This window comes from Pituophis catenifer, unplaced genomic scaffold, assembly GCF_029215685.1.
Source record: "Pituophis catenifer annectens isolate HBS135680 unplaced genomic scaffold, rPitCat1.0.hap2 SCAF_2, whole genome shotgun sequence".
In the NCBI taxonomy this organism is placed as follows: Eukaryota; Metazoa; Chordata; class Lepidosauria; order Squamata; family Colubridae; genus Pituophis; species Pituophis catenifer.
Window position 1 is genome coordinate 257,211,532 of NW_027256882.1, and position 27,404 is coordinate 257,238,935.

Consider the following 27,404-nt stretch of genomic DNA (forward strand, 5'->3'; position numbering starts at 1 on the left):
GGAGAGGGACTCTTCTAAGTAATCTCTTTAAATTAGTAATATCCTGATTTATATTTCAGACTGTTGAAAATCAGTTTGGATTTCCCAATCCAAGGTTTCCAACGTTTGAGGGCTAGTGGAAATATTTTGAGATTTTGAGAGTATGGTCACACTTGCAAACTCTACCCTATCCCATTGTTTGATCACTCAGCTTGCTTGGTTTTTCTGGGTAGGTAGGCAAGTTTTCAAAGAAATCATTCAGGATGTATCCCTTATCCCCTCATGTTTTTTAAAAGAATGCCTCCAATATATATGCAAAGCTCAGAAAATTAAGAATGTGGGAGGAGAATGCTGCTTCAGTATACCACTTTGCAGAGAGCTTTAAATGAAATAGGCATGCCTGTTGGGGGAAGTCCTAATCCGCTTGAGAGCATGTCTGTTTTTTTTGCACAAAACCATCTCTCCACTTTTTCAGAAGGCAGGGGAACTGCTTCTGAAGCAGGTAAGGTTCTTTATCAGTCTAAGGCCTGCTGATATATCACATCTACTGTCCTAGGATTATGAATATCGTACACTTTCTATTTTTTCATATTATTCTTGATGTATTATATCTAAAGATGCGAGGTAGTTTATGTTGCAAGATGGCTTAAATGTATAGATAGAAATGATATACAGTACATACTTGGGAACGGAATATTCACTCATTAATATTTTTGTTCATTTACAATCTAAACAAGATTTTCACAATTGTTTTAAGAATTATTTTGAAATGAATTACATTAAAGCTTCCCCTGCTTCAGCCCTCTGGAACTCCTTTGTTTTTTCTGTTTTATTTGTAACTTTTGATTTGCAGGAAGAACAGAGACTTCAAAATTCAGTAATGCAATGGGCCATGGTATATTTTTTTAGAACCAATAATGACAGCATAGTAGTAGGTGACTTTTAAAGTGGCCACCACCTAGTCATCCTTAGCCTTTGTGATATCTCATTAATCTAAGTTCAGAAAAGTCCCTGTTTAGCCTTCTCCTCTTACCCTTCTATAAAGGACTGATTAATGGCAATACGTAGATTACTAACCCTAAATAGGATTTTTTTCAGTCAGCACTTATGAACGTATATATATGTACTAAATTCTTAATTATTAGTCAAAAAAATTGAATGTATGCTATAAAACTGTTTAATGAATGCATGCATGCCTGATACAATAATCAATAAATTTACTGAATTCAAATTTACTGTTGTAAACATTTTACAAAAAGCATTGCAATTTATCTGGATACAGTCATTGGTGAAAAAAAATACTCAAAATGATAAATGGCACATAAAAAAAATAAAGGTGACAAAACCCAGTCTGCATCTTCTTTCAGCATAACTCTGAACAAGCAAAATAGAATGGTATAAAAGTGTACAGCAAAGATTTCCTTTCAAATTCTGGAAGCTGTAAATACAAAGTAGTTGAACAATTGTAATGTGATTACAGTAACCAGGTGAATTACAGTAAAAGGTGTTCAATCCAGTTATACTTTGCTGTTGAAACAATTTATTGGCAGTTGACTGTGTATTTTCTGAAAGACAGCTAGACTTTGGCAATTGGGGGTTTGAAATAACATTGAAGTTCAAAGAGACAGTCACAGCATTTACTTCGTGGAAGGTGATTTGTACACCAAGGCTCAGAGGTCCTGAAAATTGGTTCCAAAAGTGCAAGTGTCCTGCACAGATAGCTTAAAGCTGCTGGTACAGTCAGTCACCAACAGATCTGTTGTTTTTTGCATAGTTCACACATCACTGGAAACGTGAAACGTGTGCTATTTTTGGCAAGAGCAAGAAGAAGTGATATTGGTGAAAGTTGTCATGTTGGTCATGCTAGCTCATGCAGAAAGCTGCTACCTAATGTTGTTAGACACTGAATACTGATTCTGCTTTTGTTGAAGCAGTTCTGTAATTGCCAGCAACTTCTTTAGCACATGCTGTTAAAAAAAAAGGTAAATTTATTAAATTATCCATGGTCTTTCTGGAAGTTTTAAAAGCTGAAAGAAGTGATTTATTTATTTAAACATCTTTAGAATACTTTTGGATTTTGAGGAAGGAAAAGATAATCCAAGTTTTCTAGCTTGAATACGTACATCAAAATAACTTTCCTGAAGCTTTAACATTTAAATAAAGCAAGTGATGATATGCAATGAATATAAAAATGTAATGTCTTGCAATATCACTTTGTAATCATGGATATAACTTCAGATACACTGTATTTGAAACAGAAAAGACAGCCATGCTAAAAGGTTCACTCATTTCACAGAAGGCAGTTGTATTTGATAATGCTTTGCTAATTACACCATCTGCAGTCTTTTAAGTGCCATCTTTTGAAGTTGCTCAAGAGTTTCCAAAGTCAGAGCAGACTTTCAGAGGGCAGGAGAAAAGACATTTGGTGAGTTTGCTTCTTCCCAATTTTACCCATAAAAGCTCGTAGATGATGAATTCATCTTAAGTGAATAGGAATTCATTCTATTAACTACAACATGATTTTCAGTAAACTTTTACTCATCTTTTCACAAGACTGTATTTCTGTTTTCATCTTCAGTTTATATTTCACTTCATATACACTCAGTATATATGATTCTTTAACTTGCAGAATAATTTCTTCACTACTTACTTGAATTATCTGTGAATATTAAACATTCCCAATCCAAGACTCCAAAAAAAGAATGTACCATACTTAAATTTGTCTGTAATACACTTTCAATACAATTACTTCGGAAAATACCAAGTTTGGTAAGTATCATACTAGTTTGGTATTTGGCACATACAAAAGTGAAAGACAAGGTCAATCTGATTCTCTGATGCTGACTTAATCAGGCACAGCTAGCCAAATGTTTTAATCCAATTTTTAAAAAGTCTGCTTTAAATACAGACTCTCAAGAAAGTAAGGACTTCTCAGAAGCCAGGAATTCTCACTTCAGATCCTAAATTTTAAAAGTAGAATTTATTTGATTCTGCTATGTTTTACCTTTATGATTTGAGGTATGGACATATTCACAGTTGACCAATATACTAAGATCTTTCTCTAAATTAAGGTTATAAAAAATATAGCGATTGAGATTATTCCCCAAACTGGCTGCTTCCAGTAGGAAGATTTGTCTCTCCTGCCGATGATCTGCTTTTGCCACCAAAGCTGGTTCTTTGGCAGTGTTGCTTCCTGGATTTGAATGGCGGCACATAGGAATTACCCACAACAACGTTTGGACGATTGTGGACTCACCCAGGAGAGGGAAGCTTGAAGACAGCAGTTCCCTGTGGGAGCAGCTGGAACTTTCATCCACCATTTCTTCTCAGCAGACCGTTTTCATAAGCAAGCCTGGGTTTTAACCTCACTTTTTGAAGCTTTTGTTTTGCTTTGTTTTTTATTTCTAAAAGTTGGCTAGTTCAATGTGGAATGTGTGGGAGTAAGAATACAGATGAGAAGCCAAACTCCCAACAGCAATGTTTATTGCAGATAATGACTCAGTAAAACCAACATGCAACTTCCGGCTGATAGCCCCTTTTAAAGGAAAACTATCAGCCTTTAAACAATAACATTAAAATATGTCCCGCACCTGCGTGGCAGAAAAAAAGTGTCTGCTTACGCCTGCACGGACATAACACGATGCTGCTTTATTTCAACCTCCTGCTGGATTTTATCTGTTGTTCTTGATTTTTTCCCTTTGCTTTGTTTGACTATTTTTATTAACTGTTTTTTTCCAAATGGAGAATTATGGCATGTTTCTGGATAGTGAAAGTGCTTTTACTTGATTTACATTTTTATTGGACATTTACAGGGATTCTGTATTTAATTCAATTTGCAAAAAGTTTAGCTTATTTTTCTCAGTCTTTCTTTTAATTTTGTATTCAAATATCCAGAAAATATCTTCCCTCCTCCTTAGTCAGTTTTCTTATTCTGCTTTATCTACTACATGGAGCAACAATATATCAGATTACAGACAAGCGATGAGGCTGATACTTGAAAAAATACTGTTTGATAACATGCAATTCTTAGCTGAAAGCTTTAAAATTTTGATCAACTCATAAAGGTGTGGTAGTCATAGGCAAGTAACTATAGATAAATTAAACCCACAAAATGAATGTGATTCAAAAGCAATAGATTTGCTGGGAAGAAATATGGACCCAGACATAGAATTAACTGTGTTGACTTCATACACCTCTCTGAAGTTCAAGCCTGCATTCTTATACAACAGCAGAAAGCTGTCTAGATAAGTGACCAATTGATTTTTTTAATCTGAATTGAAGGACATTGGGGAATAGATTTATTATGCTATACTGGGAAACAATTTCATCTGGACTTTTTGGGAGATTGAATTTATTATATTTAATCAGATAACAATTGATAAGAGATGCTATTAAGAAACAAATGTGAATATTTGATCCAGGATGAATTAGTATTAATTTTGGGGACACTTTGGGATAGTTTAAGAAAACATGATAAATTTTCTACGAGTTGATTACAATAGCAGTTTGTTAAAAGAGTGTTTTGAAACTTTAATTTTGTCTTTATTATTCCTGTTAACTATTTTGTCATTAGTATATAGGTCCATGAAGGCAAACCTATGGCATGTGTGCCACAGGTGGGACGCGGAGCCATATTGGTGGGCACACGACCTAAGCTCCAGCGCGCATGTGTGTGCTGGCCAACTGATTTTTGGGCCTTCCAGTCCCACCGGAAGTTGGCCAATGGGCTGTTTCTGGCCTCCGGAAGGCCTCCTGGGGGGGTGGGGAAGGCTGTTTTGCCCTCCCCAGGCTCCTAGAAAGCCTCTGGAGCCTGGAGAGGGCACAAAATGGGCCTACTGGGCTCACTGGGCCATCATGTGCCAAAAACTGGAGAAGTGCAGGGGGGTCGCGCACCATGTGCAGGGGGGTGGGGGACAGAATTATGGGTGTGGGCACGTGCGTGCGCCCCTCCCCACATTCCCCTGCTTTTGGCATGCAATGGCAAAAAGGTTAGCCATCACTGATATAGGTGATAGGTTAATAATTTGTTAATAGAATTAATAGTATAATAGTTTAAATTTTGGGGGGGCTGTTTTGCAAGGGGTGGGAAAACTAATATTGTTATAATATATTAATCAGTATTCAACTGGGGGGGATAATATGTGTTCAGGTTTTTTTAAATTTACTTTTTAAATGTTTTGAGTTTTTTCCTTGTCTCAAAAATTTTTTGGGGTGTTTTGTAATTTAACTTGAATAAAATAAAAATAAATGGGAAAAATATAGAGATATATAAATTTTTCCTCCAAATTACATAAGCAAGTTTTAAAAGTGAAAAGTTGTAAGAGAAAAAGGAATAACTTTAAAGAACAGAAGGAAGAGCCACAAACAAAACAATGGTCAAAACCCTGTGTCCCAGGGTTTTAATATGAGAAAATGTCTCAGGTAGACTTTACCTAGATCTCATGAAGATAAAATGGAGGGAGAAAATACATTCAAATTTATAAAATTATGTTATCATAACTTTGTAATAAAAGTTATGTTGGCCTGAATGACTTTGGTTTCCTAGTCTGATCTACCTTTTATTGTCAGTTTCCTTTGAATGTTTTCCACAATTTTTATGAGTTCACAAAACTTTTAAAGAAAACTTTCAGCTAAAGATTGCATGTTGTCAAGCAGTCTTTTTTCCCCCCTGAGTCTCATCCTTCTTCCCATGGCTAATCCAATATGTTGTTGCTCAATGTAATAGATAAGACGACAGGAAAAAAAATAGCAAATTGAGAAATACAATTTCCCTGCAATGAATGTCCAATAAAATATAAATCAAGTAGAAGCACTTTCACCATCCAAAGGCATGTGCTATGAGCAGAAGTTAATGATAACAGCCAAATAGATCCAAAGGAAACAAAAACGGAAATAAACCTCAGATAAAATCTAGCAGGCAGTTGAAATCAATCAGCATTCAACTACCCAATTAACATTTAAAGATAAAGAGCAAACCAAAACTTTAAAAAGTGAAGTTAAAATCCAGGCTTGCTTATCCAAGCTTCCTATCAGTAGAACTTTCTGCTGATAGGAAGAAGTAGAGAAAAGACAAATGACTTTCCAGCTACTCCCACAGGGAGCTGAAGTCTTCAAGATTCCTCCTCCTAGTTGGGCCCCAGCTCTCCAAAAGTCATCTTGGATCATTCCTAAATGCCTGCATTCAAAGCCAGGGAGCAACACTGCCAAAAAACCAGCTTTGGCAACAAAAACAGATAGTCAGCAGGAAAGAAAAACTTTCCTACTGGGCAGCAGCCATCTTGGGGGGAGGAGTCCCCTAGTCTGGTCTACCTTGAAGGGCTGACAGAAGTCAATTCTTTGCATATTTTGGAACAAGCTTATGTTTGGTATCAGCTCTTACCTGCATTGCCCCTCGCTCATTACTGAGTGTTCGAAGTTCATCTGAATGTGCCACACAAATCTCATGAAGGGCTGCTAGATCACGTGATAAGTCAGTTCTAGAGGGCTCTGTAGTGTCTGGAAGCTCAGGTATGTTCTTGAACAAAATATAACAAAGTTTATAATCTTTTATAAAATAATACAAAAGTCAGGCTTTTCTCACTTTTTACCATTATTGACAATGTTTGTCCATATAGAGAATGATTACAGTCACTGTCATTTTTAACTACAGGCAGCTTAAGGCTTAAATGACATAATGATTGCTTTTAAAAAGTTGTGTAAGCATCACAGGAGTTAAAATTGTGTAACTAACAGATTCCGTTTAATTGCTGAATGATGCAGGAAGCTCAAGTAAGACCTGATATGCAATGCTGCATTTTAGAAATATTACCCCTCTTGTGAAGTTTAACCTTCTATTTTTAATACCAATAGGCTGATTTTATCCAATGTTAGTGAATAAGCATGGCAAACAGCTACATTGAATTAATGTGCTCTGAAAGAAGATATTCTATGCAAGAAAAATCCCATGAACAAAGATGGTAATGGAAATATATAAAATAGCAAGGCAGGAATAAGCAGGGAGATGAACTACATAAAATAGAGGGACGATATCACTTGAATATTAAAAAAGTCCATTGAAATTACTTTAACACACATAAAAAACAAGCCATATAAAGAAAAGCCATTTCAGAAGGCACAGATGGTGCCTTGGAGAATAAACAATTAAAACTTTGAAATACATTTTTGGAACTAGAGAAATAAAGTCTTTTCCCAGTTCTCAATGAGGAGATAACAAACCAAATATTTACAAAACTAATAGCTGTGTTATAGATAAGTGTTCTTACCCCAAGTTCATCCAAAAACATGATCATCCTGTGTTTGTTACACTTGATAAATGGATTTACACCTTCCATATAAGGTTCCTAAAATTAAATAAGCAAGATAGCAATAAAAATAATGCTATCTTTATTCTACATATATTGTAATGCATGCAATAGTTTTAAATTTTGATTTCTACATGAACTCCCAAAGCAATTTAAGTAGTTAAAATATGTTAATATCCCTTTTCTACATTTAATGAAAATCACATCAAAAGATTTACATGACAAAAGGCTTAAGTCACAAGTTTTATATATTTTGTAAAATGGTAACAATGGTAATGAGGTTCCTTTATGAGATTTACTAAATCTCATCCTATTTACAGTCAGCAAAGCAATTGACCAGAACTGAGAAGGGAAATTCATAATTGGCCTTTAAAAGGAAGTACTGTAGTTTTTAAATTGTGAAAAATGTTACAGCACTTCAAAATGGATTGAGAAGAAAAGTGATAACCTATCTATCTAAACAGTGCACACCAATACATATGAATTGGCATTCTGCATCAGTTCAAATTACTAAGCTGCTTTCAAGAAAACCCCCCCATGGAACATACAGTAACAAACAAAACTGAAAATAGACTGAGAGTTCTGTTTGTTTGGATTTTGTTTTTATACTTGGTAAGATTTGAGATAATACAAAGAAGGCTTTCATATTTCACATATTCAATCAAAATTCAGATTCTTAGAATTAAGTATGATTAATGATGTGATTTTTATCATATTAATGATTCTTAATTATTGAGAATTCCTAATCAAGAAAAAGAAACATGATCAAGAACATGTGCTAATTGTTTCAGTGTCTGTTAATCTCTTTGCTAAGAATGAGGTAAGTTATGGATCCAAAACTATTTCCAGTGGCCATTCTCTGGAATAGGCAGAGTACATTAAAAAAAAAAGCCAATATGTATGACCATTTCATTTAGTCAGCTAACAGGACAAGGCCAGGTTCTAGGTTCTGCAACTAATACAGGTAATCTTCAATTTACAACCATTCATTTAGTGACTGTTCAAAGTTACAACATAATGAAAAAAGTGACTTACAACTGGTTCTCACACTTACGACCACTGCAGCATCCCTAAGATCTCATGCTAAAATTCAGGCACTTAGCAAGTGGCATGTATTTATCATAGTTACAGCATCCCAGGATGACGTGATCACCATTTGTGACCTTCCCAGCCGGCTTCCAATAAGCAATAGGGGAAGATGGATTCATTTAATAACTGTAGTGACTCATTTAACAACCACGGCAAAAAGGTCACAAAATTGGGTATGACTCACTTAACAACTGCCTTAACAATGGAAATTCTACTCCCAACTGTAGTCATAGGTGAAGGCCTACTGTATGATCTGCAAACCATAGCAAAATCTTTGTTTGAAATTTCTAACCTAGAAAACAGTTTTTTTACTGTGTCCTGTCCAATCTAGAGTGATACTTTTAAAAGGAACGAAAATGAACAGGAATGCAAAAAAGAAATTATGATTTCTTTATTCATTTGTAATATGACTTGGGTCTGTTTTTAGAATGTCCCAACAACTCATAATTTAATACCGTGTTTTCCCCAAAATAGACCTATCTGAAAAATAAGCCCTAGCATGATTTTTCATGCCACTTGAAATGTAAGCCCTATCCCCAAAATAAGCCCTAGTTTGGAGCATCATCAGCAGGGCGTGGGAGGCAATGAGCGTGTGTGGGGCCCGACAGTATCCAGAAACAACTACAGACCACGCAGCCCAATCCCTCCAAGCAGCAGGCGGAGGCAGAGGCTGGGGGGGGGGGGTATGCAATCCGTTCCACCGTCTGTCTCTGCTTGCAGAGTGTGCAGCAGAGGTTGGAGGTGGGGGCCAAGAGTGCAAGGGCCCTTCCCTACCACTTGCCTCACACCGGTGGTACCAGCAGAGGCCCGGAGGGGGCACATAATCTGGCCTGCTGGACGTGCTGCGCTGTCGCCGGTTCTTATTTTTGGGGAAATACAGTATGATATGTGGACATAGAATGCAAAGTGATCCTTTTCCCTGATGATTAATTATGGGACTATCTGCAGGCAATGTATACAGCAATTAGGATAGGCTGTTTGTACTTTCTTGATGAAAGTATAATGAACTAATTATGTTTACCTTAGCCCCAAACTCAACAAGATTTGCCAAATTCTGCACAGACTTAGCGACCAGCGTGAGTGTTCTTGCTGCAGTTGGAGAAGGAGAATCTGTAACAAACAATTTGAAAATTACAACCAATATTACAATAATTTATAGCAAGCCAACCTAAGTCAAGTTCTTCCTTCCAAGCCACATTAAACCAGCTAAGTTGCTTCTGATTTCAAGTGTTAATTGATAGTCTTTTGAAGGGGAAATTCACAAATCATAGCAATTCCTTTCCTAAAACACTGATAATATAACTATAGAAATCTTAAGGACAGTAAATTCTGGTTTCCCCTTTCCTAAAATTTCTTTAAGGAAAAAAATGGGTCAACTAGTTGTTTAGGAAATATATCAAAATAATTATACAACTGCATATTTGTCATTATCTTCCTAGAATCTAACCCTCTCAAAACAATTCAAAATGAATTGTTGAGTAGCAGTATGAACTTATTTTACTTAAAAAAAATAAAATGTTGAAAGGAAAACTCTTAGGGAAGTTTACCAGTATTAAGACGCATATGATGCTGAACCCAAATGAGTGCACCAGGTCCATATACTATTATCATTTTATTACTGACATTTCTAATAAGAATTATATATTTAACAAAAACACGTAACCCTATTTAACCAAGCAATATAATTTATTTTCATGACTGCATTTGAAACTAAATAGGTAGTGTTGTCCTAATGCTAAATATGAGGTAATTACTATCTAATGTATTCACCTGAGATGATATTAAACATCCTTGGATTTAGAATAGCAGGGCAGATCAGCCGAAGGAAAACAAAGCCACTGAAATTATAGATACAAGAATATGTTGATATTTGAAATAAATGAACAAAACATTTCATATATGTACTGTAGTAATATACTGTTTAACAAGTAGTTAAATATACATATCCAAGATAAGGAACAAAGAGTTTAAATCTGGTGTATTAATTTCTTTTTCTCTCTATCTCATAGTTTTCTGATGAGGTCCTATTCCATAACATACTGTATTATGTTATAGAAAGGATAAGTGAATTACTACCAATAATAGGGATTTAACATCACTTTGCAGTGACGTTATATACATTCACATTTGAGAGAGCACTTATACCAGCATCTTTTCGCAAGAACAGTTACAAAGGCATATTTCCTAACTGGGATGTAGGAATTACTTTCCTAGTTACCCAACTAATATTTTTCTCTCAAATTTTAATAGTATTTTTTCTACACATGCAATGTTTTATCCTATCTGAGTCTCCGGAGAGGGGCGGCATATAAATTTAATAAATAATAATAAATTTAATAAATAATAAATATGTTATAAGGTAAAGATAAAGGTTCCTCTCGCACATATATGCTAGTTGTTCCCGACTCTAGGGGGCGGTACTCAACTCCGTTTCAAAGCTGAAGAGCCAGCACTGTCTGAAGACGTCTCCGTGGTCATGTGGCTGGCATGGCTTAACGCCAAAGGTGCACAGAACGCTGTTATCTTCCCACCAAAGGTGGTCCCTATTTTTCTATTTGCATTTTTACGTGCTTTCAAACTGCTAGGTTGGCAGAAGCTGGAACAAGTAACGGGAGCTCATCCTGTTACGTGGCACTAGGGATTCAAACTGCTGAACTGCCGACCTTTCGATTGACAAGCTCAGTGTCTTAGCCACTGAGCCACCGTGTCCCTTAAAATATGTTATACTGTTGTGTAATTTATGAAAAGTGATTTTTTGTAACTATGAAAGCTAAATATCGTGCATTTTCAAAGTTTTAAAACAATGTATCTTTTCAAAGATAGCTGAAAAATAAAACATGAAGGTGAATTTCTCAATTATAGCATATAACAGGCAACAAAGCAATAATAATAATAAAAATATCTTACCTAACTACTCTTGTCCTCATGGTTGTGTTGGCTGGCCACTTACTCTGAACAGATTTTTGTAAGCAACCATAAATATACCTCAGTGTCCTATTCAAATAATACAATTGGAATAATAACAAATGTAAGTTTTACTATAGTCAATATTCCAAAATTATAGATAATTGATATTCCTGATACTTCATATTTTATCTATACAATCAAGAGTAGTATTTAAAAAAATGTTGCATGAAACATCAGGAAAAGTTGAATGAAAGAAAATACATCTGACTCAATAAATATGTATTACACAAAAACTTCTGAACTCTTCAGAAATTTTACTTTTAGGTATCAACTGAATAACTGAAAGATATATAATTTTAAAACAAATATAAGAACTTTCTAAGTGTTAATCCAAGTTTATAGCAGTGTTGACAGCGTGGTGGCCTAGTAGAGAAGACTAGGCCATCTACTCAGAATGCTGAGAGCTCAATCCTAAATCACAGCAATGTTTCCCTCTAAGGGCACAAAGAAAAAAATATCTGCTGCAAACTCCACATGGCGTCAGGAAGGGCATCCAGCCAGTAAATGCTCAGTTCCATCCAGTGGCCCTGTCTTTACCCAAATTAAGGGATTATAGCGTTGTAAAAAGGGAAATATTCAAGTTTATATTAGAAATAAAGTGACTTGTGATTGTAATAATACTTCCAGTTCAGTACATCATAATCAAGATGCAGGTGAAAACAAAGGAAATTTATTTTTATAATTTTACAGAGGTTCTACTATGCATACATAATCCTAACCCTAACCCACAAACACTCAGCTAGTGAACAAAATTGAAGAACTTGGCCAAGGAATAACTTTTTAGAAAGAACTATATCGGAACAATAGACAGAATATGTTCTAATACATGTGAAATTGAAACAACCAAATTTCAACAGATTTTTCTAGAAAATACTGATGAACTTACGGAGGTAGTATTTCTGCAGCCATGAATATTTTTTCCACTAGCTCTGAAAGGATACTTAGTAGATGTGCTAAGTTAGTATTTACATCTTCATTTTTTTCTAATTTTGAAGGATTCAACTGAAATATACAACCATAAATTGAACATTTTTATTTTGATTGAAATAGATTAAATATGTTTACAATACATAGCGGTTTAAGATTAACAGATTAAGACTACTGAAATACACAGAAAATTTAAATTCAATAATAAGCATATGGGTTGTAATGCCATAAAACTAAGCATTCTTGGCTTTTTTGTTCCATTTTGACCTCTGAGTATTTGGTGAAACCTACAAATCTTTCTCAGAAAAATGTATTTAACTTTATCAAATAAAATACAAAGACACTGTCTATATTACAATGGAAAAATTATGTACAGGTTAAATACAACTATATAAATATTTTTTTAAAAAAACCAATAGTTAATATATGTGCTTCTTTATTAATCCATTTAATCGATAACAAGATGATGCACTTTTGGGGTACAATAATTTTAGACAATGTTATGCGGTTAGCAAACATTTTTAATCTCTTAATTCCATCTGAGATTAGGGTATCCTAAATCCTATTGGCCTAAAACTTAGGGCCAATCCTATTGGCCCTAAAACTTAGTTTTATACATGGACCTGGGGCCCCAGATGAGTGATAAAGCCCACCTCTTGGCTTTGTTGATGGTTATTTTGTGACGCTTGGCTGCTATATTTTTAAAATATTACTAATATTAAATTAATTGATATTATTTGTTTGATCTATTTTATTGTAAGCTGCTCAGAGTCATATATGTGGGATGGTTGGCAATATAAATTAATTTTTTAAAAACCCAAGTTTTGGAGTCTAGAGGCCATATTTATGTAGTACCTATTTATATCATTGAATGCAAAGTTTAGTTAGAAGTAGTGAAAATAAAGCTGCAATGTTTTTTTCCCCCAAGTTCAAAGATTCCTTTGGAAAGGATTCTCAAGGGATCTGTGGATCCCAGGTTGAGAGTATCTGCTCTAAGCTAAAATAATAAAATGGAATAATATTGGAAATATGTGCTTTAAAGACAAGTACTAATTAGATTAGCATATGATTTCTTTTACACTTCTAGTATAATATTTCTAAAATTAATCTACTTAGAAAATTGATAATGATACAATATATTAATAACTCAATTTAAAACCTAAATAATATAATATAAAGGGAATTAATTTTATAAGGATAAATCTCAGTTTAAAATCTCCTCAAAAACTCTTAGCTTAGTTACTATCATGAAGATAGCTTATAGGCTTATAGCATAAAAAATTGTGTAAACGAAACAAATGTACATTAAAAAAAAAGTGTTTCCTAAAGAAAATGTGCATATTCATTAGATAGTAATATTAACTGAATTTCTTACCTCACAAGATTGTTTACTCTCCATTATCTTTAAAATAGAGTCCTTTAGAGCATGATGCACAAACCGTGTAGCTGTAGCTTTCATATACTGTTCCATAAGGGTACTTGCCAGTGTAGTGGCACGGAACAAAGTAGTGGCTTCATCTGAATAAAAATATGTGTTTATATACTGAGTTCAAATATTATATATGGCATTTTATAATAAATCTGAGAGATGTTAATGGTACAAAAGAAATTCTAAAGGAAAGGATTGGAAATCTTGGGAAAAGAGAAAAGGAATGCCATAGAAAATTAATTTCAGAAATCAGTATTAAAGATTTACAATGTACCTTCCATGCATATTTCTCTGTCATTTAGCGTTCGCAATAATAATGCTTCCAGTTTTTCATGGAGAAAAATTTTAAGTAAAATACTAGCCAGCAATGTTCGATCTTGTCCACACACATGAGATAAGGCATAGACCACGTGCAACTCTTTTTGCAGTACCAACTGAAAAATAAAGGTAAATAATTTAATATAAAACCGAAATATCATTTTTTTTTCTTAAAAAAAGAAAACAAGCAAATCAAAAATTAGTTAATGCAAAAATGGAATATTAGTGAATGGAAAGTAGCTGCAGAAGCTACTATATTTTTATAGTAAAAAAACTATTTTAAATATGTTTTTGTGTCTCTGATATACTTATACTCCAAATGATATATTGTTTCTAAACATTTTGCAATTTTCATGTATTTCTGATTTCAGTTCTTTTTTTCCCTTAAAAGCCGTACTCTAAATACTTTTTTCTAAATACTAATTTCTCTTGCTGGGTAATACACAATATATATGAACACCATTTTTAAAGATTTGGTCAAACCTCTGTTATGAATATATGCTGTTAATTCTGCTATAACTGCATATTCTCCAAGTTAAAATTTCCAGTCTAATATCATTGGTAAGATATCTCATAGTATAGATAGTATTAAGTTTATCCCTGAGGTTGTGAACATGTATCTTTTTAAACTGTGGTGTTTTTATTAAAATATCTTGGAATTATGCCTAGTTAAAAAATCTGTTTTTTTTCCAGATTTGAATTCTAAAATTATCTGAATGGTGCTGCATGTTTCTTTATACTACTTTTTAAGTTTTCTTTACATGTCTCCCACATTAGGTAATATGTTCTTCTCATGACATTTTCAGCATTGATTACAGTATGCTTATTGATGGAGCTGTATACCATCTATAAAACATTTTCTACCAGTTTTCTCTTGTTACAGCTTGAGAAAATTTTATAGACGTGTTCCATAGTTCTTCCCATTGTTGTCTAGGAACTGTTTCTTTTAAGTTTTGCATTCAGTTTATCTACCATTTTAATTGACATGTTATACATGTACCCTAATAGGTGATCTTGATTCTGTACAAGCACTTCAAATACTGTCCTTTTTCTTAGAAGCCTTCCCTAATTTTTGAGACCAGTTTTTATTATTCCAACAATTTATAGGTACATAGACTATGATAATGTTTAGCTTCACCAAGTAATTTTTGTTGTAATTCATCTATAATGGAATCTAAGTATCTGCAAATGTACCGTATTTTTCAGAGTATAAGACGTTTCCGGACTATAAGACACAACTACCTTTTTTGGGGAGGAAAACAAGAAAAAAATTCTCTGCCTGCCCGCAATTTGCCTCCTTGCAGCAACAGCAAACAGCCTGCTTTAGTTTCATTTTCATCACAGCCTGATTAGTACAAGCAAAAAAAAAATCTGCCTCCTAGCAATTTGTCTCCTTGCAGCAAAATCTCTGCCTGCCCGCAATTTGCCTCCTTGCAGCAACAGCAAACAGCCTGCTTTAGTTTCATTTTCATCACAGCCTGATTAGTACAAGCAAAAAAAAATCTGCCTCCTAGCAATTTGTCTCCTTGCAGCAAACAGCAGAGGCCCGCGCAGCAATAGTCAATGGCAATCCCTGCAGCCTGAAACAGCTGAGGTCGGGAGGCCGATCCAACTGACAATCAACTGCTTGTGCTAATCAGGCTGTGCTGAAGCTGAAACAGGTTGTTTGCTGTTTGCTGCAAGGAGGTAAATTGCTGGGAGGCAGAGGCCAAAGGGTGGGGGCCAGCGGGTGGGCGGGGCTATATTCAGTGTATAAGATGCACCCAAATTTTCACCTCTTTTAGGGGGAGAAAAAGTGCATTTTATACTCTGAAAAATACGTAATTCTTACTCTAGTAATCTCCAGTTTGAAAGGCATTTAAACAAAAGGCTAGGGGTAAAATTAGTTACTATGTTTGTCATGAAGTTCCAAACTTTGTCTTATAATAAGTCCTTTCACCTATGTAGATTCTCAACCATCCAGGTCATGGTTGTCCCAAAGGTGCTTTTTCAAAGGCAACATGGTTTTTTCCTTGAAAGGACAGTGAAAGGACACCACCTATTTGCTCTCTTTTAGCAGTTCCAAAAAAGTTCCACATCATTTGCATATTGATTTAGGTGACCTTAAGGGTACAGATAAATCCCCAAGTGGCCTCAACAACTCTCAAAGAGCTAATGATCAGATGACTGCAAAGAATATAAATCCTTCCATTCATCACCAGTCGGGACTAAAGAAGCCTCTTGGATGAGAAGCTAAATGTTTTCAAGAAAATACAAAGTCCAGTTGCCTTTGAAAAAGCATCTTTGGTAAGTCCTTTACAATTTCTATTCTCTTTCATGTTCCTCCATCATATATATTTATATAGTTCATGAGCTATGCTTCTTCAAGTAATAAAGTTCTAGTGTTTGGGGATTTTATGTATTATGTTAGCTATCAGACAGCTTGTTCAATAATATAGTCTGGAAGAGCAATATTACTCTTATCTTTTAAGTCTTGTAAAACTTACATTGTTTTCCAAAGTATTTCAGTGTATGGCTTAAATAAATCTAAGCAAATCTAAGTAACAAATTGAGAGCTACATGAAAATATAAACACCTTGAAAGACCAATAAGAAACACTTTCAAATGTTTTTCAAAATGCTACTGAAATCACACTGTCAATACCTCTTTAAATTCACTGTATTCTTCTTCAGGCATTATTTTCTCCATAGAATATCGTGCTCGGACACGCAAAGAGCCTGGTTCAATACCTTTCAGAGGTACATGTGAACTGAGCTGAAACCATTCATCTGTTGCTTGTCCTTTCTGCAGTCGATTCAACTGGCATCGCATAAATACTTGAAATATAACATTACAGATTATAGTTAGCGTTTTGCAATTGTGTTATAACTAACTGATATTTCAAAAGTTGCTGTTCCTGGCCAACCTTATCTGGGCTGGACGTTTTAGAGGTATTAGCAGCAACCTAGCTCTCAATTCACCTGCCTATAGGATTGCTGAAGAACTCCTTAAGTGGAAATCATTTAGGATTTGAAGACCATTTGAAATGAGAATACATAATGGCCACTATCCTCTCTTGTTTTCAAAGTATTTCTATGAACTGAAATTACAGCTGAAATGACTACCAAAAATGAAAATTCAACAACAATGAAATTTATAATAAATTATGTGCTTGGAATGATATTATAGGAAGGGACAAAGCAGCTTTAAGTTATGTGAAAACTTTTTTTTATTTAACTGGAGAGAAGAGTCATTTTCCTTTTTGATAAATGCAATAGTTTTGAAATGATTTTTTTTTTTTAAAAAATATCAAACTTACATATATCTGGATCTTTACTCTTCTTTGTTTTATTACTAAGGCTTATTTCAAACCTGTTGATATCAGAAGAAAGATCACTGGGGGGGAAAAAAAAAGAAAAATCAGATTCATATTTTATTTTACCTTCACAATGCCAGAAAGAATGCCAGAAAGTTGTTGGTATTTTCATTACAGTCATATTGGTAAACAAATGAAAGAAAGCTACATACTATAAAACTGTCTGATTTCCAATTCCATTTTCAAGTATGGTATTCTCCCTCCCCCCCAACCAAATCTATTCAGTTTGTTGGCAAACATCCCTGCCCCATGTAATAGAATTTGCATGGAACTTACTCAAACACAAACTCCTCTGACCACACAGGATTCTGACCTTCTCGTACATGGGTTTTTGCTACCTGAACAGAGTTCAGGGATATATTACAGTAAGGATTAGTAAAATGCTTTGCTGGAAGTGTATGGGCTTCTTCAACATGCAAAATAAGACTGCTGACCTAGAAAAATGGCAACAGAATTTTAAAATTTATTTTACACAAATTACAAAGTATAAAAAATTGTACATAAACTATAAATAGTTACATCTACTGATATATTAAGTAATTATATACCTAGTAATACCACATTAAGAACTCAAGCATAAATAGATTTAACTTGAATGCTATTGTATATTCTTTCATATCTATCTAATGGTGGTAAAGAAAGCGGAAAAATGTCTGGATAGAATTTACACACTACTAAAATTAGAATACAATGCAAAATTATTGACTGGTTTTTAACTGTGGTTTTTGTCTGCATAGAGCAAATTCAGAGAAACTGTTTAATGATATTACTGTTCCAAAGGTACATGGATAAAGATAAACAGAACCCAGAGCAACAATAAAAGAGATACATGTTTAATTATTGAAAGAGATGAGGTGGGGGAAAGAACCTATTGCAAAATAAATTCAGAAAACCATCAATCTCCACCGAATGCAATAATTTTCTACAAAATATCCTACACTGCTACTAATGCAGGACCTAGTAGAAAGTTGAAGAGGATCACCGGGCCACTTCCTAGGGTATAAAGAAATGTCATAGACTGTGGAAGGCATAAGCACCAACCTCTATTTAAACCTCTCCGTAATTCATAAGAGTTTGCTCTGTGCAGACACATACAGCCTTTTGAAAGAATGTACAGCAATCCTATAAAAAAGTTAATATTTAATCATAAAAACACTATTTTTATGATTAAAATAATTTATAATGACTAATTTTGTCACGTATAAAATTGGAAGGAAGAGTACTGTAACATCTAAATCTTAATTGTTCTACCAAATATTAAGATGTAATCAGTACAATTTGCTATTTACTATTTTTAATTCTCAAGAATTTTTGGAAGAAAAAGCAACCCAATAAGCGATATACAATTATTACAATAATACACATTTTTGGAGTTGGCTTCTCTGTAAAAATGTCTCATTTATGCTAAACAATTAGTTTTCAGAGGAGAATATACTTAGTTATCAGATTATATTCTCAATATATAATCCTGTAACATATATAGGATGACATCCACACAATAATAATCCCACTATGTATAATTAGACATAAAATACAGTAAATGATATCCCATACTACCAGATATATGTTGCTCCATCATGATTATAGAGCATTCTATATGAAAAATTAACATCATAATTGATTATATAACTGCTTTTTCTTATAATTTAGTTAGTAGGTTAGTTCATGACTCTCCTATTGGCTTTGACTTCATTATTAAAATTGAAGTTAAAAATTATTAAAAGCAAAGCAGTACTTATATGTTATTAAAATTATTAACTCCATTTATTTCATGTTTATTTAAATCTTTAATTTGTTTAAAATACATGGTAAAGGAGACACTGTGATTATTCTAAAAAAAAGTTATAACTTCTTTACTTCATACAAGTAATACATTAGTTCAATCAAAAACATTTCAGTATCAGTGAGAACACATTACCTGACGCAAGCGCTTATTAGATGTTCCTGAACTTGTTTTTCGTAAATTGCAAAAAGTTTGCAAAACTTTCATCCAGTCCTGCAAGCAAGAATATCTCAGATCAGCAGTTCCCATCTATACAGTGCAAACTTTTATAGGTCCATAGCTGGTTGCAAGGATTACAGACAAAATAGCACATTTAATCCTTTAACTAATCTCTAGGTATTTTAGTTAAGTTTAATTTGTTATAGCAGGTCTCTTTCTTATTCCTCCTAATGCAGAAAAGTAGTATGCTCATAATCAATTAACCATTTAATTACAGGAAGGTAAAGTATAAAGGCAACTGAAGACCCTTTTTTCTGACTGTCCTATTTCTGTAAGTATTTGCTCTTGTTTACAGATTTCTTAAATCAAGACAACCCTTTTACCCTCTACCTTTTAATAAATTGCTTCATTAAGCTGTATGTCAATTTCCTTACAAGGAAAATGTCCTTTTGGGGGGTGAGTGTGTGTGCGTGCACACACACGCTGTAACCAAAAACTTTTGACCTCGAATATTATAAATACAAACTACTATAGCAAGCACATTATTACAATCCAATCTAATTTTTATCACAATACATTAAAAACATGTCATATACTGCTATCTTAATCATATTATTTCAGTAGGTTTTTTAAAAAATATTTACCTGTGCTTGTTCTGGAGTTTCTCCTGCAAAGTAAAAGATGTAATGCTCTTCACTAAAGTGCTGAACTACTATCTGAAAACAGTTTGGCCTATTTAAAGGAAAAACAAACAAACAAGCAAATAAAAATAGAATTCTTTTAACAGAATGCTGGTGTCATTACTGGGATATGCAGTGCTTTTCACTCCCATATATGTTTACTATTATTACTCTCCTATTGCAGTGTCCCTGTTCCAGCAACTCCTAGAAAGTCTGCTTCCTGTCATACACGTTATAATATCAACAACTTCTTAAAGGTAGTCAAAATCCTTAGTTGAATTATTCAAGTCCTATTGTCAGGAATAGAAATGGACAATCCATAGGTCATAAAACTATCTGTTAGTTTTAATGTTCTTACACCGACCTAGCCCTTCTCCCACTAAAAAAGGATAAACAAAAATAAAAAATGGGTCATTTTACTTCCAGAAACACTCATTTTTTGTTCCTTGTAAAATTTAAAAATCAATACATTGTACAGGTTTTGAAAATAAAAAGATGACTTACAATAGCTCTTAAGCAACAGAAAATATAATGTATCAAGATTTATAACAATACAAAATTAAAAAAGAAAAATGAGGCAAATATATTTTCTATTGTTCAAGAACCACTTATAAGTCACCTTTTTGTTTTCAAGACTTGTACACTTTATTATTTTAAAAATTATTGACATTCAATTATTTATATAAACTAGAATACTAAAAACAGACGAGAAAAAAAGATATTCTATCAATATTAATTACAATTTGGATTATTAATGTTACAAGCATTAGAATTATTTGACTTTTCAAGGTTGAAAATAAATCTTGTATTGTTAATACATAACACACACACACACACATTAATGAAAGACAAATATTGATGAATGGAACAAATTTAACAAGAATTAATATACAAAAAAGTAAAAAAAAACCCAGCCCAATTTCTATTGGATATATGTTGCTGCAATTCTCCAAGTTTAAAATCCCATTCAGATATTGTCAGAACAGTGTCTTTACATTTGCTTCATTAATAATGAAATTAACCCCCAAATATTTGAAAATAATATCTTACCTGCCAAACAGACTATCATGTACACCATAGACAGAACATACACTTAGATCTATCAATCCTTTGGGTTTAGTTGCTCGCTTTTCACTTTCAAAATAAATAAGCTGAGCATCATTTCCTTCTAAAATAAAGTACAAGTTCTTCCACCGCTTTCCTTTACCTGTAAACAGGATAAAGAGGCAGGGTAAAGTATATGGATTTTCTATCATCAAGTCTCTGACCGTCTGACTTCTAAAATTCTTATTTGTTCAAATTATCCCCCAAATTTTTAAAATGGATCTTTAACAATGGAATGGTACACAAGATAAACGTTTAGCTGAACTCAAATTTTGATTGACTGCTGGGAAGATTCCCTATAGACTGGATATGAATGTATGAATTCATACCTTTCTGGAAGGTTTTCTTTTAATATTATAATTCTAATTAGTAGTTTCAAATTCTATACATCCTAAGCAGAAGAAAAAGGCAATTGTAGAATTGCATTTTCTTCTTGCAGGAATATTAATATATAAATATGAGCTAAAAAAGACAGTAATATGCAGTTACACTCTATATAAAGCATACAAATTAAGTATAAGCAGATAGGATTACATTATTACATTACCACACAATTATTTATTTATTTGCCTCTATTATTTTTACAAATAATTAAAGGTGGTGAACATGTCCAACACCCCTTCTTCCTCCTGTTTTCCCCGCAGCAACAATCCTGTGAGGTCGATTGGGCTGAAAGAGAGTGACTGATCCAAAGTCACCCAGCTGGCTTTCATAGCTAAGGCAGGTCTCCTGCTTTCTAGCCTGTTGCATTAACCGCTGGACCAAGCAGGCTCTATTTAGTATAATAACATTTCCTAAACTTCAGTATGTACAAGATTCTGATCACTGACACTGGATGTATTTGCCACAAGTGAAGCAAAATTTATCTGAATTGTCCAATATTCACAGCCATTCTTAACAAAAAAAAACCCCAAAAAACTATGATTTGTACTTACTTTTTTTAAGAAGATATCCTTTTTTAACAATATTTTTATAGAATGCATCTTTAGTTTTTCGCCGAATTGTATTGTAAATTTCTTTTCCATCTACAACATCATTAAGCACTTGCCCTTGATGCTGAGAGAAAAAAAAATGTTAATTTTTCATTCTGAAACACTAGAATTCTACAATGCATACAATAGCACAGGGATTAGTTCATGCTGCTATAGGATACTAATTAAAGTATACTATCTTAAATTCATGGTATAACTTTGTCAGCTACTTCTATACCTCCCCCCTCCCGTATTCATTTTTAATCCATTTTCCCATCTCCAACTAGAGCAAATTAACAATACAATAAAACAATAAGAATCAGATGAAAAATTTCTTTTCTTTTACATTTTAGAAATCTTTATACTTCAACTAATGGTTTTAAAATTGTATTAACTCTACTTGTATTATTTAGTTTTACAAGTAGGAACAGCAACAATATGCGTGTTTCATATTTTTGTTTGGAAGTTCAGGAATTCTTATTCCATTACTCTTCTCCTAAGCTTCTATTCCATTCCTTCTGTCACAATGTTTCCTGGCCTACCTATTTTGGTTGGTTTACTTAATTTTGCTTTGGTGTCACTTCATAATACTGTAAACAAGTGGATCTGCTTGTGCTTGATTTTGTTCATGTATAAAAGTAAAAACAATAATAAAGTGTGTGATGATTAATGTTTTGTTTTTAAGTATTAAGTATTTAATTATGAGTCACATGCATGACAAGAAAGAAGATCAACTTAAAAGGATGATCAAATAAAAACAAGAGCTATAAAAGATAAGAATTTAAGTGATCTACAAAATAGAATAAACTTTTTAGACAAAAAAGCCATTTTTTTATTACTAACATTACTGTACATTTCTGAGTATAAGATGCACTTCCTCCCCAAAAGTGGGTGAAAATTGCAGTGTGTCTTATACACCAAATGTTGCCAAAGCCCCCCCCCCGGGTCCCTCCCTTCGGCCATTTTCAGCCTCAGCGCATCACATTTTCGGCCTCTGCACATCCCATTTTAGACCCATTCCAGGCTGCGGGGATCGCCACAGCACATCGCCGCCTACGCATGTCTCATTTTTGGCCTCCGTGCGTCGCATTTTCAGCCAGTTCCAGGTGGCGGGGATCGCTGCCACCGCCACCAATCCCTGCCACCTGGAACCGGCCGAAAATGCGATGCACGGAGGCAAAAAACGGAGCGTGCAGAGGCTGAAAACGCGATGCACAGAGGCTGAAAATGCAACGCATGGATCCCAGCACCTTGGATCCCAGTTGTGATCCCAGCACCTTGGAACATGTCTAAAACTGATCGTGTGAAGGCCAAAAATGTGACACACAGAGGCCAAAAACGTGACACGCAGAGGCGGTGCTGGGCTCTGGCGATCCCCGCAGCCTGGAACAGTTGATTGGCAGTATTCCAGAAGGCTGATCCAACTGCCAATCAGCTGTTTGTGCTAAATCAGGCTGTGATAACGTGCTGAAGCTGACCAGGCTGTTTGCTGTTTGCTGCAAAGACGTTAGCCAGATCAATACCGATGGATGCTGGTAGGCAGGGGCAGATTTTTTCTTGTTTTCCTCCCCAAAAACTAATGTGCATTTTATACTCCAGAGCATCTTATACTCTGGAGCATTTTATACTCCGGAGCATCTTATACTCCGAAAAATATGATAATTTCAATTACAACTCTCTCTACCGAAAGAGCAAACCAAATATTTTTTTATTTCATTTATTTTATGTTTTTATCCTGCCTTTATTACTTTTAAAATTAACTCAAGACAGTGAACACAGATAATAGTCCTCACTCCTCCTATTTCCCCTACAACAGCAGCCCTGTGAGATGGATTGGCTGAGAGTGATTGGCCAAAATCCCCAGCTGACTTTCATGCCTAAAGTGGGTCTAAAACTCACAGTCCTCTCAGACAGCATTTTAACCACTGGCTCTCAATATACATTTGCAAGAGCAAATGATGAAAAAATAATAAGCCTTTATGACTTTTTTGTATTTTTGCGATTACTAAAACCTTTAATTACAATTAAACATTCCTGTAATGACTCACCTGCATTGGAACAGGATCTTTAAGATAATAGCCTTCAACAATCTGTTCTTTTCTATAGTGATCTATGATATCTGCTATACTGTTAAAAACAAAACAAAACAGGAGTCAATTAAGAGTTAGAATTTTATAAAATTGAAATAGAATGGCTATAAAATATAGATGGGTGCAAAAATATAGGCTTTTCTACTCAAATTGTATGTTTTAATAAATTCCCAAATGAAACAAAGTTGACACAACCTACACAAAGGGCAAAGCAAATACACCATGACATTTTTCTGAAAAATTGAATGCATTCATACTATTATGTGCAGTTATTTATTGATTCAAAATTAAGAAAACACTGAACATTGCATTTGCAAAAAGTTTGAACACTCTTCCAGTTAGCAATTTCCAATGCCTCTCTAGAAATTATAGTTTTTAAAGATGTCCTGTATTTAGCTAAGGCTATTTGTGCCTGTTTTTGAAATGTTTTTCTACTTTTTCTTGAATTCTTTTAGTTCAAAAATATTCTTGCATTTTTTAGATCTCTTGACATATTTTCACTACCATTCAAGTATGAAGGGCAGATTTTATTTTTATTTTCCTGGCAAGTACCCTGTAGTTTCTCTTTCCTTTTTGTTAAGTCCTTTATTTCTCTTTACTGTAAGTACTTCATGATTAATTTGCAGGTATTTTTCAGATTTTCTTTCTGAAATACCCAACTTTTTTTCAACTTTATCACTGAGTGTGGCATATTAACTGTTGATATTTAGCTGAATCCATTCTTTTTCTCACCTGCACAATATTTAATATGCCACTAGTTGCAAAGAATAACTACCATTTCTTGTTTTATTTAAATGCGTCCTACATTTTTTTCTACAAATGTACTTTATATAGTTGTGGCTGAACATTTCAATTTTGTTCTATCTAAAGTGTTTTTGGAGATTCTCAATCATCCAGGACATGGTTGTCCCAAGGATGCTTTTTTTAGCCAAAAGGCAACTGGACTTTGTTTGTTTGTTTTCTTTGAAAACACTTCTTCTTTTTCAAAAAGAAAGTAGCACTAAATTAACTTGATGTCCAAATTTCTCCATCTACCATATTTGCTTCTTTTCTTCTTATTTTGAGCAACAACGGAGAACTTGTTCAAATTTGCAGAATTGTATATTGTATTTAACGTTGTACCCTTGTATCAGCTTCTGTTCACTTTGTGACTCACTGAAATGTAAAAGATTCTGTAACTATAACCTGTTAGAACTATATTTAATAGCACATAATACATTTTCTACATATATGTATTTTTACATTGAAAAATAAAACACATTTTAAATTTTGTAGAAAAAATGATGAATGTATATATTTTAATGTATTCAGTATTTAGTACTTTATAAATAATATTGAAACTCTCTAATATGAAACAGAAGCTAAACAGTAAGAAAAATTTTTAAGTCACAAAATTCTAATGTAAATAAATGGTTTGGAACCAAGTTAGATGACAGTCTTCACCTATAGCACCTTCTCCATACATTGAGATAAAGAACAGTAGCATGTGTCTAATTGTTCTCCTTTGAAAACAGGAAAGCAGTCTCACACTAGTTTTCTATCTGACATATCATTTTTAAAAGTATAGGTACGCAAGCATAAAAACAAATTCTTTCTCCATTTTATTATTTGATTATATTGCTTTGAAATGGCTCATTTTAATATGAGGTTGAGGAATATTTTAAGTGTGGCTTTTATAAACTGTTGATCTATTACAAATCTATTCTTATTTTTATAAATTGCTCTGAGTTTTTTCTCTAAAAGGGAAAGCAAAAAATCATATTCAAATTTAATCACATTTGCACTGAAAAGTTTGAGTATTATAATAGGGAGACAGGGTAAAATTGCACCTGAAGGCCAATATTCAAACAAAGAAACAAAATCTTGCATTCCACACATCATTCACAAGTCTGTACATCATGAGCACTAAAATGCACCTGAATAAATCATTGTGTATAGACTATATCAACAGAACACTTTTCTTCATTTTGGCATTTTCAATTATAATAAACATGCAATGACATCAGCAGAAAAGAAAATTTGAATTTAAATATATGTGCTTAAAACCAATAGTAAACTATATACTTTGTTACATTTTCAGAAGTGCAGTACTCATAAACTTAAATTATTTGTTATATTATCAAGCTTTATACTACCCCCCCGCTTTCCATATTTTTAGAGACTTTGCCCAATAAAACCAATACATTTCACTTTATGAAATCTGATATTTATCAATTTTTTTCCTGTTATATCTACAAGTGAAGAAGGATGGTGTCAGTTTTACTAGGTAGACTCTCCTGCCATTTCTTTTATAAGCCAAAAAACTAGGTTTCTGAGCCTCTTGTACCACCTACTATAAAATAATAGGCTATGCTGTCTTTTATCTGACATAGCCACAACTTTATATTTTATAGCTTTCTAGGCAACATCTCTTCTCTCTGTCTTCCCATGTATCATTACAGCCAGGGAGAGAGAAGTATGATTTTCTGAAGAGACTGTTCTATATTTGAGGAGGTTATCTGTAAAATCTTATCTTATGCCTCTCTTCCTACTGTATATCGTAGCACCTACTGCATATCATTTTCCACAATGTTAATAGGCAGATGAAAAGAAATTCAGCTGGCTAAAATTTTCTAAATAGAATTTCATAAAAGAAAGGAAAAAGATAAAAGTCAGTCACCGAATCTGGAGCTGTTAAAGATACCAACACCAGTTCCTTTCCTACACTTCTCCTACTTTCACTGGCTCACTAACTTCATTTTGGTCCATCCTTTACATCATAAATATTTTAATTCTGGTTGAACTGTCAGGAAAAAAACTCTGTACTCTGTGCATAATAACAGTTTGTGTTTGGAATATTTTGCATATCCCATCCTTTTGCTAATAGAAATGCATAGCACACACTTATTCAGTATACTCATATTCAGTAACCTATATGTAAAACCTAGGAATTAAAGCAATACACATTTGAAAAGAACGTTAAATCTAGTAAAATACTGAATATTTTAGCTTATGACTACTTTGAGCTGAGTTTTCTCCTATTAATCATAAATATTTTTAAGAAAAATATGGAAACAGTTGGTTTGCTACTGAAAAAAGATATATTGAAGAATTACATAAGACTGAATATTTTAGCTTATGACTGCTTTGAGCTGAGTTTTCTCCTATTATTGCAGATCATATCATTTACATGTCTGTACATCATGCTTTCTGAAATGTATTTGAATAAAATCACTGTGTACAGACAACATCAACATAGCATTTCCCCCCTTT

General features: G+C 33.7%; 1 protein-coding gene across 1 annotated transcript in view; it reads right to left on the reverse strand.

Annotated features, from left to right (window-relative positions):
• Nucleotides 1-1,140: 1,140 nt before the first annotated feature.
• The window catches only part of RASA1 (RAS p21 protein activator 1), a 45,829-nt gene continuing 19,565 nt past the window's right edge, over nucleotides 1,141-27,404 (reverse strand). The window contains exons 9-25 of the mRNA XM_070938793.1: nucleotides 24,111-24,189; nucleotides 22,027-22,147; nucleotides 21,038-21,194; nucleotides 19,952-20,039; nucleotides 19,284-19,361; nucleotides 17,642-17,799; nucleotides 17,309-17,385; nucleotides 16,654-16,826; nucleotides 13,967-14,126; nucleotides 13,639-13,781; nucleotides 12,223-12,338; nucleotides 11,277-11,363; nucleotides 10,140-10,207; nucleotides 9,391-9,479; nucleotides 7,242-7,319; nucleotides 6,359-6,493; nucleotides 1,141-1,946 (exon numbers count right to left, since the gene is read on the reverse strand). Coding sequence (XP_070794894.1) covers nucleotides 1,863-1,946; nucleotides 6,359-6,493; nucleotides 7,242-7,319; nucleotides 9,391-9,479; nucleotides 10,140-10,207; nucleotides 11,277-11,363; nucleotides 12,223-12,338; nucleotides 13,639-13,781; nucleotides 13,967-14,126; nucleotides 16,654-16,826; nucleotides 17,309-17,385; nucleotides 17,642-17,799; nucleotides 19,284-19,361; nucleotides 19,952-20,039; nucleotides 21,038-21,194; nucleotides 22,027-22,147; nucleotides 24,111-24,189 — 1,891 coding nt within the window. The 3' untranslated portion in view covers nucleotides 1,141-1,862. The remainder of the gene's footprint in view (nucleotides 1,947-6,358; nucleotides 6,494-7,241; nucleotides 7,320-9,390; nucleotides 9,480-10,139; nucleotides 10,208-11,276; nucleotides 11,364-12,222; nucleotides 12,339-13,638; nucleotides 13,782-13,966; nucleotides 14,127-16,653; nucleotides 16,827-17,308; nucleotides 17,386-17,641; nucleotides 17,800-19,283; nucleotides 19,362-19,951; nucleotides 20,040-21,037; nucleotides 21,195-22,026; nucleotides 22,148-24,110; nucleotides 24,190-27,404) is intronic.